At 40.0% G+C, this 12,819-nt stretch overlaps 1 protein-coding gene and 2 long non-coding RNA genes across 3 annotated transcripts; all 3 read left to right on the forward strand.

Moving 5' to 3' along the window:
* Positions 1–37: 37 nt before the first annotated feature.
* LOC137194095 (uncharacterized) lies at positions 38–4,803 on the forward strand. The gene is made up of 3 exons (XR_010930925.1): positions 38–941; positions 1,755–1,840; positions 3,841–4,803. It is a non-coding gene; the product is annotated as an uncharacterized lncRNA (long non-coding RNA).
* A 286-nt stretch (positions 4,804–5,089) lies between these two features.
* LOC137193413 (uncharacterized) lies at positions 5,090–8,020 on the forward strand. Its single transcript, XM_067604646.1, has 2 exons — positions 5,090–5,899; positions 6,018–8,020. Exons 1-2 carry the CDS (start codon positions 5,695–5,697, stop codon positions 6,251–6,253), a joined length of 441 nt encoding a protein of 146 aa, XP_067460747.1. The 5' UTR covers positions 5,090–5,694; the 3' UTR covers positions 6,254–8,020.
* Positions 8,021–9,102: 1,082 nt separating this feature from the next.
* LOC137193414 (uncharacterized) lies at positions 9,103–11,090 on the forward strand. The gene is made up of 3 exons (XR_010930817.1): positions 9,103–9,449; positions 10,873–10,919; positions 11,023–11,090. It is a non-coding gene; the product is annotated as an uncharacterized lncRNA (long non-coding RNA).
* Positions 11,091–12,819: the final 1,729 nt, after the last annotated feature.

A 12,819-nucleotide genomic window follows, 5' to 3' on the forward strand; every position in this document is an offset into this window, starting at 1 on the left:
ATCTAAGTCATACTGCATTTTGTTTTAGGTTCCTGTGGCCCCTGGGGTTCGTTAAGGAGCCATCTGTCCTGTTTGGTATAAGATTAAGAATTCCTCCTGTCTGGTGTCTCAAGTCTTGATTAGATTCTGGATTATATCTGACAGAGAACATAAAGTTCAGAACAAAGATTATGTTTTTTTTTTCTCAATCAGGGTTCAAAGAGAATCCTCACTGTTTATTCAACATTTTTAGGATTCTTGTATAGTTTCTTCATAAAATACAGTCTGATATCACTGTTTTTTCCCCCCACATATGGATATGCGTATTGCACAACATCTTATGGATGAACAACATTTGTAAAGCAGGCCTACATCTAATGCAACTTTATCTTCTGTAACAAAGCGGCTGAAGAGGATTATGCTGCTGTTGCCACAGAAACTTAGTGACCAGTGGAAAGAGAGAGTAGAGAGGGGTGGGGAGTCTATGAAGAGAGAGATTCAAACAGACGTACAAGGACAGCCCTTCACCCACACAGCAGACAGGCGTTTTTGAGGTGACACAGATTTCAAAAAGAGTCCACCCAATCTGCCACCATGCTGCACCCTTTGATAATCGGCATTGTGACCGTGAACACCTCTCTAACTGTCATCTACTGGACCTTCCTCCTGGGCGATGTGTACTTCAAGTGGCTGTCGGAGCCAGAAGACAAACCCAAGAAGGTGGTCACCCCAGCCTGAGGGAGTCACAGTCAATATGAACCTGACTGAATGACTGGCTGTTGTGTTTACTTAGGAGTAGTCAGCAAGTTCAGCTTGTAGTGCTTTCTTTTGAGTCTGATTTTTGCAAATTGACCTGCTGCTTTCTGTTTCACCTTGAGATTTTTTGGAAAACCCTTTTTGTACATTTTTTACCGAACTGAGAGGATCCTGCGAAGTGACGTAGAGAAGAATCATTCTTACAGGTAATGTCTCACATTTATTCACCACTTCAGCACAAGAAAATGCTTTGAATCGCATCATTTATTATGTAGGAGTAATGTCATTTGTGGCTTATGCAGTGTGAGCCAGCAACTCAAACTGCACCACACTCGAGTGTCAACAGGTACTTCAGGTGACGCTCCATCTTCTGTTTTGCAGTCTGCTGACTCAGTTAAAAGGTGTTGCTGGTGACAGTGGCATGTGTCAAACAAATCCTGTCAAGGATTACAAAAGAACACCTGGATACTGACACAGACAGCCTTACTCTCCTGACAGCCTCATCCTGAGACACAGTCTGAGACCTCACACTGCTTTTCTCATCACATCTCTTCGTCTGTTTCGTCTCCTGTTTCCACTTTACCTTAAGGCTTAATTTTTATCTAACTTTATCATCATCTTCTATTTTTGTTTTCTTTTTTTACACCTCTCCTTTTTTAACCTCCACGCAACATGACACACGTCTTCTACTGGGGTCTGCATCCAGTCTCTTGGTTCATTCTCTTTGCGAATGTTGCCGTCACCATCATGGAATGGCGGTTTCTTGCTGCTCAGTTTTCCAAATTGAAAGTGGCGCCAAAAGACAGTGAGACCGAAGCGTAGAGAGGCGACTGACATCCTGATGCTCCGTTGAGAACATTGTATTTTTTTTGGCTCCCTTCATCATAGCTTTGTTTTCTGTCCACTTGTAGAGAAAAGCTATGATGGTACGTTTCTGTTTGCTGTGGTAGAGCAGTGACTATGTTAAACCTTTTGTTTGCATGACCTTAACCTTCTACTGTGTTTGTGTTTATTTTCAGAACGGTTTGTGTACAACACACACTAATTTGGAAGTCCATTCATTCATAGAAAACATCTGAGCAGACTATCAAATCTTGATTGCAAGGTAAGAAGTCTAAAACTTTGCTGTGACACCTCTAAACATCCTTGTTTCACCCTCATTTTTTCCTTTTTCATCTTACTTTTTCTCATCTTTTATATTAAAACGGGAGTCGATCTGTTTCAAAGTCTTTCAGAAGTAACATTTGATGATGTACAGTTTTCATACTTGCGGGAATATTAACTGGTCACAAAACTCTTTCTGAAATCACCATCACCTTCTTCTCTGTTATGAAGCAAGAAAGGAGCCGTGAAAATATAGTGAATTATGTGACAGGACATTTATAGAATATAAGAAGTAGACTTATGCTGTACTTAAGATTAATTTACAGCGGGTGATATCCATTAAGTGATGCCAGTTTAAACCCAAGAGAAACTGGGTTTACTGTGATATATGTATTTTATATATATATGCAACGTGGTCATGGGGGACTATAAGCCTCTTTGGCGTATTACTGTCCACCTCTCCTCGCTCATATCTCTAATCCCTACAGATGGAAAGCTGATATTGCTCTGTGACAGACTCAATCCTATTAACTCTGTCTGTCCTATATTCACCTCTCCTCCATCTCACACTCCTCACCCCCCGGGAAATTTGACCAAGGACCTTTTGCAGAAGACTAGAAGGAGGAACGCTGGGATTTAAGTCTAGACAAAAGATTAGCAGAGTTGGCACACTTATGGCATCAGATCTTCTTTGTCTGATGAACTACATTTTTGTAGCACTAGTTGGTGACGGAGAACTGTCACTCCTTAGAGGCCGTGTTCTCATTTTTGAACCATCTTGACATTTCCATCTGTCAATCAATCCTGCCATTCATAAGAAAAGAAAACATGTTCAAAACTTTTAACATTCAGTTACTCTCCCTTCTCCTCTCTGATACACCTCTGTTACCCGTTTCCAAAGTGTTCACAGTACTATGAAGTTTGGATCTGCGACAAGACAATAAATCTGTCAACAACAGAGAAACAGCCCCAAAGCTTTACCACATTCTTTGAACTGTAAAGAAGTTAAAACCAACTCTACTAAAGCACCTGAGCCATGAACCAACAACCAGTTGTGTCCCCGAACGCCTCAGGAGGAGCTCTGCTCTGGAACCTCACGCAGCTGGTGTTTGAGCACCGGCAGCTCCTCCAGCTCTCCAGAAAGAAGGAGGAGGAGGCCTATTTCGTGGACTACATCCCCCCAGCCAGAGATGCTATAACTCTGCCGCGCAATGTAGTCTATGTCCTAGTCGGGGTGGTGTTGGTTATAGTGGCCACTTACGCCATAGTGGGACACCTGATTAAAGATTTGATGCATGACTTCGCAGGTAACCCCCTGGCAGACACATCCTGAGCTAAAGTCTTCTCCTTCCCGTCACTCTCTCCACTCTTGCGTACGTGTTTGTTGTGTCTCTGAGCCTTTTTTTTCCTCCCTGAATTCTCTGGCCAAAGCTGCATCAGCGTTTTGTCATCCCTTGTTTTCCCCTTTGGGGTGACTTTGTTGCTTGATGACAGTTTCCTTCACATTTATCCTGTGGTTTCTGTGCAGAGGTCAACCTTCCCAACAGTGTTCTTGTTATACCATCAAGGTGAATGCCAACAACTGAGGAATTTTGAGTGAATGACATCTTAAAGGGGTACTCCGACAATTTAGTATTGCACTTCCACAAAGTTGGGAGCCTTGCAAGACACACCTTTTAAAAAAAGTCACCAGTATAAGTCAAGCTCCAAAAACTTTTCTTATAATGCAACTCAATGGCATCTTTCATTAGACTTCCCCTGCCCACGTCCTTCAAACACCAAGCCCCAGCAGATCCTGGAATTTCTGGTCTCCAAACCTCAGGGTTATTTTTTCAAACTTTTCAAACTAAAGTTCAACCCTACAGCTTCAGAAGAAATGATATCACTTTTTTACAGACTGAGTGTTAAATCAGTGGAGTGCCCCTTTAAAACACAGACAAGTCACAGAGATGCATTTTATTTCATTCTTTCTCATGTCTTTTTTCCTGTTTCTCCTCACAGACTGGATTCTTGGCCCCAAACCGATGGAGGATGATTCTGAGGAGGGGAGAGCAGAAATAGAGGAAGAGCGGCGACTGAGCGTTTCCAGCAGAGTGATGGTGAGCGACAGGCTGAGGATGGAGAAGGAGAAGGACGGGCTGCTGCCCGGCTTCCACCCGGGAGACGGAGGCTGCCGTCGTCCATCCACCCCTCCTCCGCTGAGAAGCGCCATCTCTTCCTACTCCGGAGAAAAAAGGATATCTACTCATAGTGTGACCTTCGCCTGCCCTGCCACCCCTTATGTCACTTCCCTTTGAGTTTTCACAACATCAAAAGTTCTCTGAGTTGATGTCAATCTTGTCACGCTTGTAGTTCAGATCAATTTTTTCTCTCATTTCACTGCAGTGATAAATGTTGTCTTTTTGCTATAGTGATGCTTAAACTGTGGCATTTTTGTTCTATATAAAAACACTTCAAATACCGGTCAACGCATATAGTTTGTACTGATTTTACTAGACTGTCTTCATTACCTACTAAACATTTAGTGTAAGCATGTTCCATATTGTCAGTCATTCAACATACATTGTACTATGGTAATATATTATTTCCCGTTCCAACAATTATCAAGTCAACCTCAAAGATGTTATCTCATCCATAAACATCACAGTGTATCAGTAAAAATGACACTGGCATTGTCACAGTAATTATAAGTGAAATGTTAATGTGAATAGTAAAAAATGTATTTTTTAACTGACATTTGAATGTAAAAATTGTTTTAAAACAACTTTAAAACATGTTCAGATTAAAAGAATTGTCAAATCCTTCCATCAAAATATCAAAAACATTTTGTTTAAAATGCCATTTCAGTGCATTTTCCTCATGTACCATCATTGTAAAGTTACATCATCACATGTTGCTGTACGTCAGTTTTCCTGTGCTGGTGTTGGACTAAGCTTCTCTCCAGTAAACAACTGAATCATACAAGAGTGTTGTTGTGTCTTGTCTGCCTTCATTAATCCATCTTACCTTTCTCTAATACCTGCTTGTGTCAGGAGCAGTGACCTTGTTTGTGCCAAGGATTACTGTACATCAGCCATATTAAATACTGTTTGATAGTGATGTAAGCAGAAAGACAACAGATACAGATAGATAGATAAATAGATAGATAGAGAAATAGATAGATAGATAGATAGATAGATAGATAGATAGATAGATAGATAGATAGATAGATAGATAGATAGAGAAATAGATAGATAGATAGATAGATAGATAGATAGATAGAGAAATAGATAGATAGATAGATAGATAGATAGATAGATAGATAGATAGATAGATAGATAGATAGATAGATAAATAGATAAATGCAGCAGGTAAATACGCTCCCTGATTGGGAAACCGTCTTCACAGGGTCATTCCTCTGACCTTGAGTACTTCAAGCTGCTGCAGCTAATCTAGTTTCCACTTGCACAGCTCCACAGGCAGACAGATAGGCTTTGTGCTTGGAAACAAAATGAAAAATTCATCAGTGAGAGGGATAAACTTCTAATTTTAATTTAAGCTTAGAGTAGTTTCCCTTGCCTGCAGTAGTGTTTAGCCAGAGGAGTGTGAATTGGAGGATTGTCATCTGCTTCCATGCTGTATGTACAGTTGTTTTTCATGTTCTAGTTGCGAGACTTTGAGCAGCTTTGTTGAAAGTGTAATGCTTTTTTTGTGGTACAGTCTGTGATTAATGTTGGAGAATATTTCCTACTGATCTTCTCATAACTTGCATCGTGAGGAGACTTTTGTGCTGCCCTCTTTTGATACAGCGATGACACTGAGACCTTAAGTGGATTCCCTGGCTGACAATAGAGTTTTAAAGATTGCCAGACAGTCATGGACGAGCCGGTGGACAGTTTACGCATTCGCTACAGAGAGGAAGATGGGACGGTGTTGTTTGAGAGCTATATACCTCCCTCTCGGGATGCTGTCCACCTGCCTACCTATATGCTCTACCTGCTCATGGCCGTCTTCATTCTGCTGGGTGTTCTTTATGCCATCATTGGCCACCTAATCAAAGACCTCATCCATGACTGTGCTGGTAGGTTAAACCAGAAGATACTGAAAGTGCCTGTTTTTACTATGAACAATTATAATATAGCCTACAGAATTTTGTCTTGCATCCCATCTACTGTTTTCCCTCTCTTTATGTTTTCCAGACTGGCTGTTTGGAGAGCAGCCTGAAGAGGTGGTGGTGAACTATTGTGAGGCGAAGGATAAGTTCGTGGCAGACTGGTGCCCAGAAACCTCCCCTGAACTGGAGGCCATGGCTCGGGCCGAGGAGAACAAGATGGCAGACAAGGATTTCATGAAAGCCCCTGCTATCTGGATCATCTCTACAGAACCGCGGGGAAGCAGGTCGGGACCTCGTGTGGTCTTTGGGAAGAGGACTTAAATGTGTAGACACCGAGAAAAAGAGAAGATTAAATTAGAGACTTGTTGATGCAGATCTTCTGTATCTGATTGTGGTTGTATGAATACTGATATGACTGAGAGGGTGAAGAGAATAACTAATGAATCAGTACTGTGTGAGGTTGAATATGTGTTATAATATTCTAGGCATGGGGGCAGCTCTCGCTATGTAGGGACTAAATGCTTTAGTGGTCTTATGAGGACATCTAGTGTCTGTTGAGGTCAGTGCAGCAGATTTGCAGCAATACACATTACACACAAAAATTCAAGTACAAGTTTGTTGGTCAAAAAAGGACTCTGAACATGCCTTAAGACATCTTTGATTTTTTTTTTTTTTTTTTTTTTAAAAAAGCTTAAATAGCTTAAGATTGTTTTATTTTTTATTTTAGAAAATGATTTTATTCATGAGTCCTTTGTAGCACATCTGTCAGTTGAAAGTCATGCTACTGCTACTGCTGTGCCTGCTCATTACAAATTAAGTTGCAGAGAAGCTTTTTGTAATAAAGAGAAGTGGAAACATATTGAAGTAGTAAAAAACTGTCGTATGTTTGTTTTTCATTTTCCTTGAAAAAAGCTTTATGCAGTCAGGAGTCAGGTAGTTAGATTATTTATTACAACTAACTATATCAGCACTAATGTGTCTGACACTGATTCATGAGTCATATGTGAACTTATATGAACATATAACCTATGAGGAGAAGTACAGCGTGATAATACACCAGCAGTTTAACTTTCTATCACACAGAAAAGAGTAGAATAACCATGATTTGAAAATATGTTCATCAGAGGATGATTTGTTATAGAGGAACCAATTAAATACAAGCTTTACAAGCACCATGCTATACATGCTGTTGGAATTAAAGACTAGTGAGTAAATTATAAAATTAAAGTGGTTTTCTGTCAGAGGTCATATGGAAGAAATAGGACTGTTCTGATTCTGATGCCATTCATATCTGTTTTGACTGCATTATTTGGTCATATCTGAATAGTTAATTCAGTTTTGGTCATATTGCATTCAGTTGCATCCTCATGTAAATCAAATAACGGATATTTGGATAAGAACTGAAAAAAAAAGAAGGAGATTCTACTGAAAACAAGCTGTTTGACTCTTTAATTACACAGTGAAAGGTAACAGTTTGATTGTTGGATGGACAGAATACTTTCAGCTCCAACTGTCTGGGCTGAATTTTCAACTCATGAAGACATTTTTTTACACTTAAGTGTGAACAAGAACCTTTTATAACCATAAAAAATTTGTAATCCTGATTCTTAGACAGGCTCAACCTACACTAAAGGGCTGGTTCAGTTTGCACAGCAGTTCACACTCCATCTATCAAGCATCACTGTGACTAACTGTGGCACCAGTGGGAGCCATGAAGTACGACACCTGACTGTAAAAGAAGCACAGATACAATTTCAGACAGACTTTCAATAAAGACAAAATGTGAGACGAAACTTCTTAGCTCTGATCTTTTCATGCCTTCATCAGTAGCTGAGAATTGTTCATCCTTCAGGCTCATGTGTGTTTCCACCAGTTCAACTTAAATCAGACCTGCTCCGCTCCTCTTATTGCTGTGTTTTTATGTGTTTCTATGTGAAGCACTTTGTAACTTTGTTTCTATAAGTGCTATATAAATAAGGATATTATGATTATTATTATGCTAATGGCTGTATCCCTCTTCACATCCTCTTGCTGTTACTGACTTCTAAAGCAAACAATGACATAATCTTATTAACTTTGTCCCTCTTAATCCCCCCTACTCTTTCAGAGCAGGACCCTCAAGTCTGCAGCACTATCTGTAAATGAAGTAATCAGTAGCCTCTGAAACTTGATGCTAATAACAGCTGAGCAGCATATCACCGAACTTTACAGTTTCTATATGTAACTTTTTCACAGGTCCATAAAAATCAGGTAATCAGACAAAATCATATGGTTGAATAAAGATCAGAGGTGCTTTAAGGCCTGTATGAGAGGGGTTTGTTTGATGTTCTGTCTCAGTAAGAACTGGAAACACTCCCCTGAAAACATGGCTGTGGTACATTTATTTTGGAAATATTCATTGTAAAGGAAGACAGAAAGTGTTTTCCATGCATCCTGCAATATGTTAATGTTAAAATTAGAAACTACAGGGACTGTGATTAGGTAATGATTTTTAAAATGAGCTGCAACCTTACATGTGTTTTCTGTTTTCAGCTACATTAAACAAATATTAATGCTCTGATCTGGATATCATCTGTTTCAGTTTAGGAGTAATGAAATGTAACTGAGTATGTTTGTTGTGGTATTTTTACTTTACTTTGCTGCCCAAAAACTAAACTTACGGTAGCGTCACTTCCATCAGCTACAAGATGAAAATACTTCCCTCACCTTCATGCACCAATAATAAAAAACAATACATGAATTAATATTAGGCTAATTAACTCTGACATTGGTCACTCTGCTGCATAATGAACACTTTCACCTTTGATACTTAAAGCTCATTTTTCTGATAAAAGTTTTTTACTAAAGTAGATATTACACACAGAACTGATTTGAATACTTCTTCCACCACTGCTGTTTAGAGTGTATTATTATTTATTATTTGTTCATAATGAGTAATGATGAGTATAGAGAATGAGGTATTCAGTCACTGGTAATCTGTATTCACACAGTATGCATCCCCACTATGCAAATTTTTAAGAATGCTGACAAAGAACTGGGAGAAATCCACCAAGGATCACATGAATAACATTAGAAACCAGTCAGTGTGTAAAGAACATGCCAACATATATGATAACTGCAGTATAGGCTATATTTTTCCTGCATGGTTGTGCTGCTTGTTTTGGGGGGAATTGAAACAGCACAATCTTCCTCTCACCTCATCCGGTGGTGGGCTGGTTGATCAGCAGGGGCTCTGCTCTGGGATGGGGACTCTGTAACATCCCTGCTTTCTTTCTTTTTTTTTTTCAGGCATCCTCACACACACACACATACACACCCCCTTCAATGCTGAGCGATGAGCAGCGCGTCGACCGCGCACTGACATGTTTCTGTGCGGTTGTTATATCTCTGCAAATGAATAATGGACGGGTGATTTGACGGCAGCAGCTTACCGGCATGGATGCCCGTTGACTGACGGAAAAGCCTATATGGATTGGAGCTCATCGTCGCCAGAGCAAATCTGGGGAGAGTCAGAGAGGTGAGGCGGCATTTAGCGGATTGTGTGTGTGTGTATGTATATGTGTGTGTTTGTGTGTGAGGGGACACCGCAGCGCACACCGGGCATTAAAACAAAACACGACCCCGGCCGTATTAACCGTGAGGATAATTAGGGCATGTCTTTCGGTTACAGTGCAGATATTTTCAGCCATGTGTAGGTTATTCTCTTTGTCACAAAATAGCCGACCATCCTGCGAGCATAAAGGCCTTTTCTTCCACACAATACGTGGCTGTGTCACATACAGTAGCCATCTGCATGCATTATGGTCCGGTGGATGAAGCTATTGAGGCCACTGGCGTAACACATTGTGACTTTGAAACTGCCTTTGCACTGGATTTCTGGATTTTTTCCCCCAAATACCTTTATAACACTGATTTGAATATTGAACGAGGATGCGCTCCATATGGCTACATTTGGCCTACTTTGGACAAACGTAGGCTACATAAATTGCGATGCAGTAGCAAATAGTCGATTTAAAGGACCAAAATGAGCAGTTTTGCGCTTAGAGACACTTAATATAGCCTATCAGACCTAGAAGTGATGAGTAGGATTGGATTCCTCCATACACTCAGGTGCTGACACGAATTAAAGGCACCCATTACACGTAGTTTTTAAAGTAATACACTAACAGTACTTGTATGGCTATTTACTGATACAGTATCAATCCCTCACGATTCAAACTCTCCATGCAGTGTGTCATATGTATTGTAGGTTATTGCATCACAGAATCACTCCCACATAGGCATAACTGTAATCATAAATGGACCATCTTGCTTAATATTGCACAGTGGATAAGAAAACAGTACTGGTGAAATGTGATTATTACCACAATACTGCAGCAATGTGGACTATTTACCCACCTGGTGAACTTTTAAACCCCTGGCATGCAGCAACTGTCTTTACATTTTCTGTCCCTGCAGCTGTTAGAGGAATTTACCATGCAGAGACTGGAATGGGGAGCACTGGTGGGCAGTATGTAGCCCTGTACATGCGTAGTGGTTGCAGTAGGCGAAATAGTGGGCCGGTGTTAGACAGAATTTTATTGTAGTTTTATTGCATCTGTTATCTAAATACCCCCCGTTTGGTTGCTCATAGTTGGGGGTAGGAAATTCCTCCCATTCTCTCTCTCTCTCTCTCCCCTGCTGGGACTCCCTCAAACCTCCCTGATGACCCCCAATTCCCTACAGAGGTGCAAATGAGATCATGCTGTAGTGAAAAAGATTTTAGAGGCTTTTCAATTTGCAGAAGAGCTTTCTGCTTTTACAAGATTACAAAGAAACTCTGTTATCTGCATATTCTGTGTGATATTCACACCTCCATAGGTTCTTGTTTGTTTCTCACTCTCTCTTTTGTGGGCCGTTCGTGTGTGCTGATTGTGTTTTTTTTCTGTTTCTATCAACAGAGCTGTGGAAGAGGAGACTTCATCCAAGATCACAGGTCACATGACAGGTATGTCTCATTTAAAAAAAAAGAAGAAAGAATTAAGCTTATATGAAACATAAACTGCTTGTATGATTTTTTTCATCCTCTCTTTTCTTTTTCTCCTGTTTAGATTTGTGTCATGATGAAACAGACAACTCTCCCCCTCTTCAGATTCTCACACTCAAGCAGTTTGAACAGGTGAGAGCCTTTACTCGGAATTATTGAGTTGATGTGTGTGATTCTACCTTTTTCCTTAAGTATGATGAATAATACTGTATGTGAATAATGTCATGTGCCCATTGAAAACATGCGCTACAGTGCCATCTTGTGGCTCCACATCTCACTACAAGATGAAATTAGCTGATATAGTTTGCCTTTGATACAGTTTTCTATGTATAGGATCAGATCACAGAATGTTGGATCATATCTAGAAATCCAAGATCATAACCAAACCATCTGGGAGACATGTTTTAAAAATACTGCACAGAAAAGGAGAACACCTGCAGCTGAGGATATCAGATGGAAAACACCCTGAAACCTCTTGATGGTTAAAGTCTCCCTCTGGCTACAGCATGGCCCACTTTATAGTTTCTCATCAGTCTCTGCTGCACTGTTATTGAGCATTTGACCAGTCACATTTACAAGAGACTATATTAAACATTCCTTTTAATGTTTGGCAGCTGGGTGCTGTAGTGAGCCAAATTGAAACCCTTATATGACATGTATATGATAAGCACTGGCTCCCAATAAGCTGCATGAACTTTGTGTCTGATGCTCCTCTGGTTAAGTTTAAATTGAAATATATGTAAGATCGTTAGAGTAGAATTATAAAAAACATGAAACAGATCAAACTCACCGATTAATCGGAAGGAAGGAAAGAACTTTATTGTCCACACTTAGTTTTGTCAAATACAACATTAAAAAGGACAATTGACAATACAACACACTGCATCAACAAACAGCATCATTTGAATTACATAAATACATAAAAAATAATTAAAATGCAAAAATACAGTAAAAAATACAGTTCAATGTTCATGAAATTCGGGGAATTGAGGGTAGGCTAGGTATTCAGCATCCTAAGAAAGAGTTGCTGTACATATTTTTGGTGGCTCTTGCTTGTCTACAGCACCTCCTTGAGGGTAAAAAGTCAAAGTACGGGTGCAGAGGGTGGGAAAGGGCTTAACTCTTTATATTTAGTTCCTATTTCTCACTTGGTTGCATATGTGGCTTCTCTATAATTTTGCTTCAAGTAGACACAGCACAAAAAGCAATCTATTAAGTTGAACTTATTTTAAGAAACATTGAACTTTACAGTCTGATTTTTACTGTTTGCTACAGCCTACCATCATTCCTTGACACCTTCGTCTGTTTGTGTCTCTTTTGGATGCATATTGTCCATATGTTGAATTGTGCAGTGTACCAAAAAGTAGCGTCTGCAGCTTCTGATCTTTGTAAAATGACTCAGACTGAGTCCAACACTTTCTTTCAATACACACCTCACTGCTCCTCTCCAATACAATTAGTATTTCAGACATACGTGATCAGAATAACACACAAGTTAAGCTCTAAAACTGTCACTGAAAACTCACCACCACCAGCGATGGTCCTTTAATGTTATCCTTGAGTTGCTGCTGAGCCCTGATAAAACAGGAGGTGTCACCAGTTAGTCACGAAAGCTGGAGTCACTTTCTGAGAGGTGGGACCCGACTCAAAGCCGGAGTCACTTTCATGGCTGCTGACTCTTGGATGTGTCACTTTTACACCCGACACAAACACATTCCAACACACGAAAATACTCCCGCACACACATATTTACACATATTCACTCTCCTATTTATTTGTCTTTGATCAAGAGCTAAAAACATGAGCGAGGGCGTGGCTGTGTCAAGTGTGGGGTTGTTTAAAAACACACTGTGTACATGAT

The sequence above is a fragment of the Thunnus thynnus genome, chromosome 12 (assembly GCF_963924715.1).
Source record: "Thunnus thynnus chromosome 12, fThuThy2.1, whole genome shotgun sequence".
NCBI classification, from domain to species: domain Eukaryota; kingdom Metazoa; phylum Chordata; class Actinopteri; order Scombriformes; family Scombridae; genus Thunnus; species Thunnus thynnus.

Coding starts and splice junctions, on each gene's coding strand:
- LOC137193413 (XM_067604646.1), top strand. CDS start 5,695: ATGGACGAGCCGGTGGACAGTTTACGCATTCGCTACAGAGAGGAAGAT. Junction 5,900..6,017: donor CCTCATCCATGACTGTGCTG/GTAGGTTAAACC, acceptor TATGTTTTCCAG/ACTGGCTGTTTGGAGAGCAG.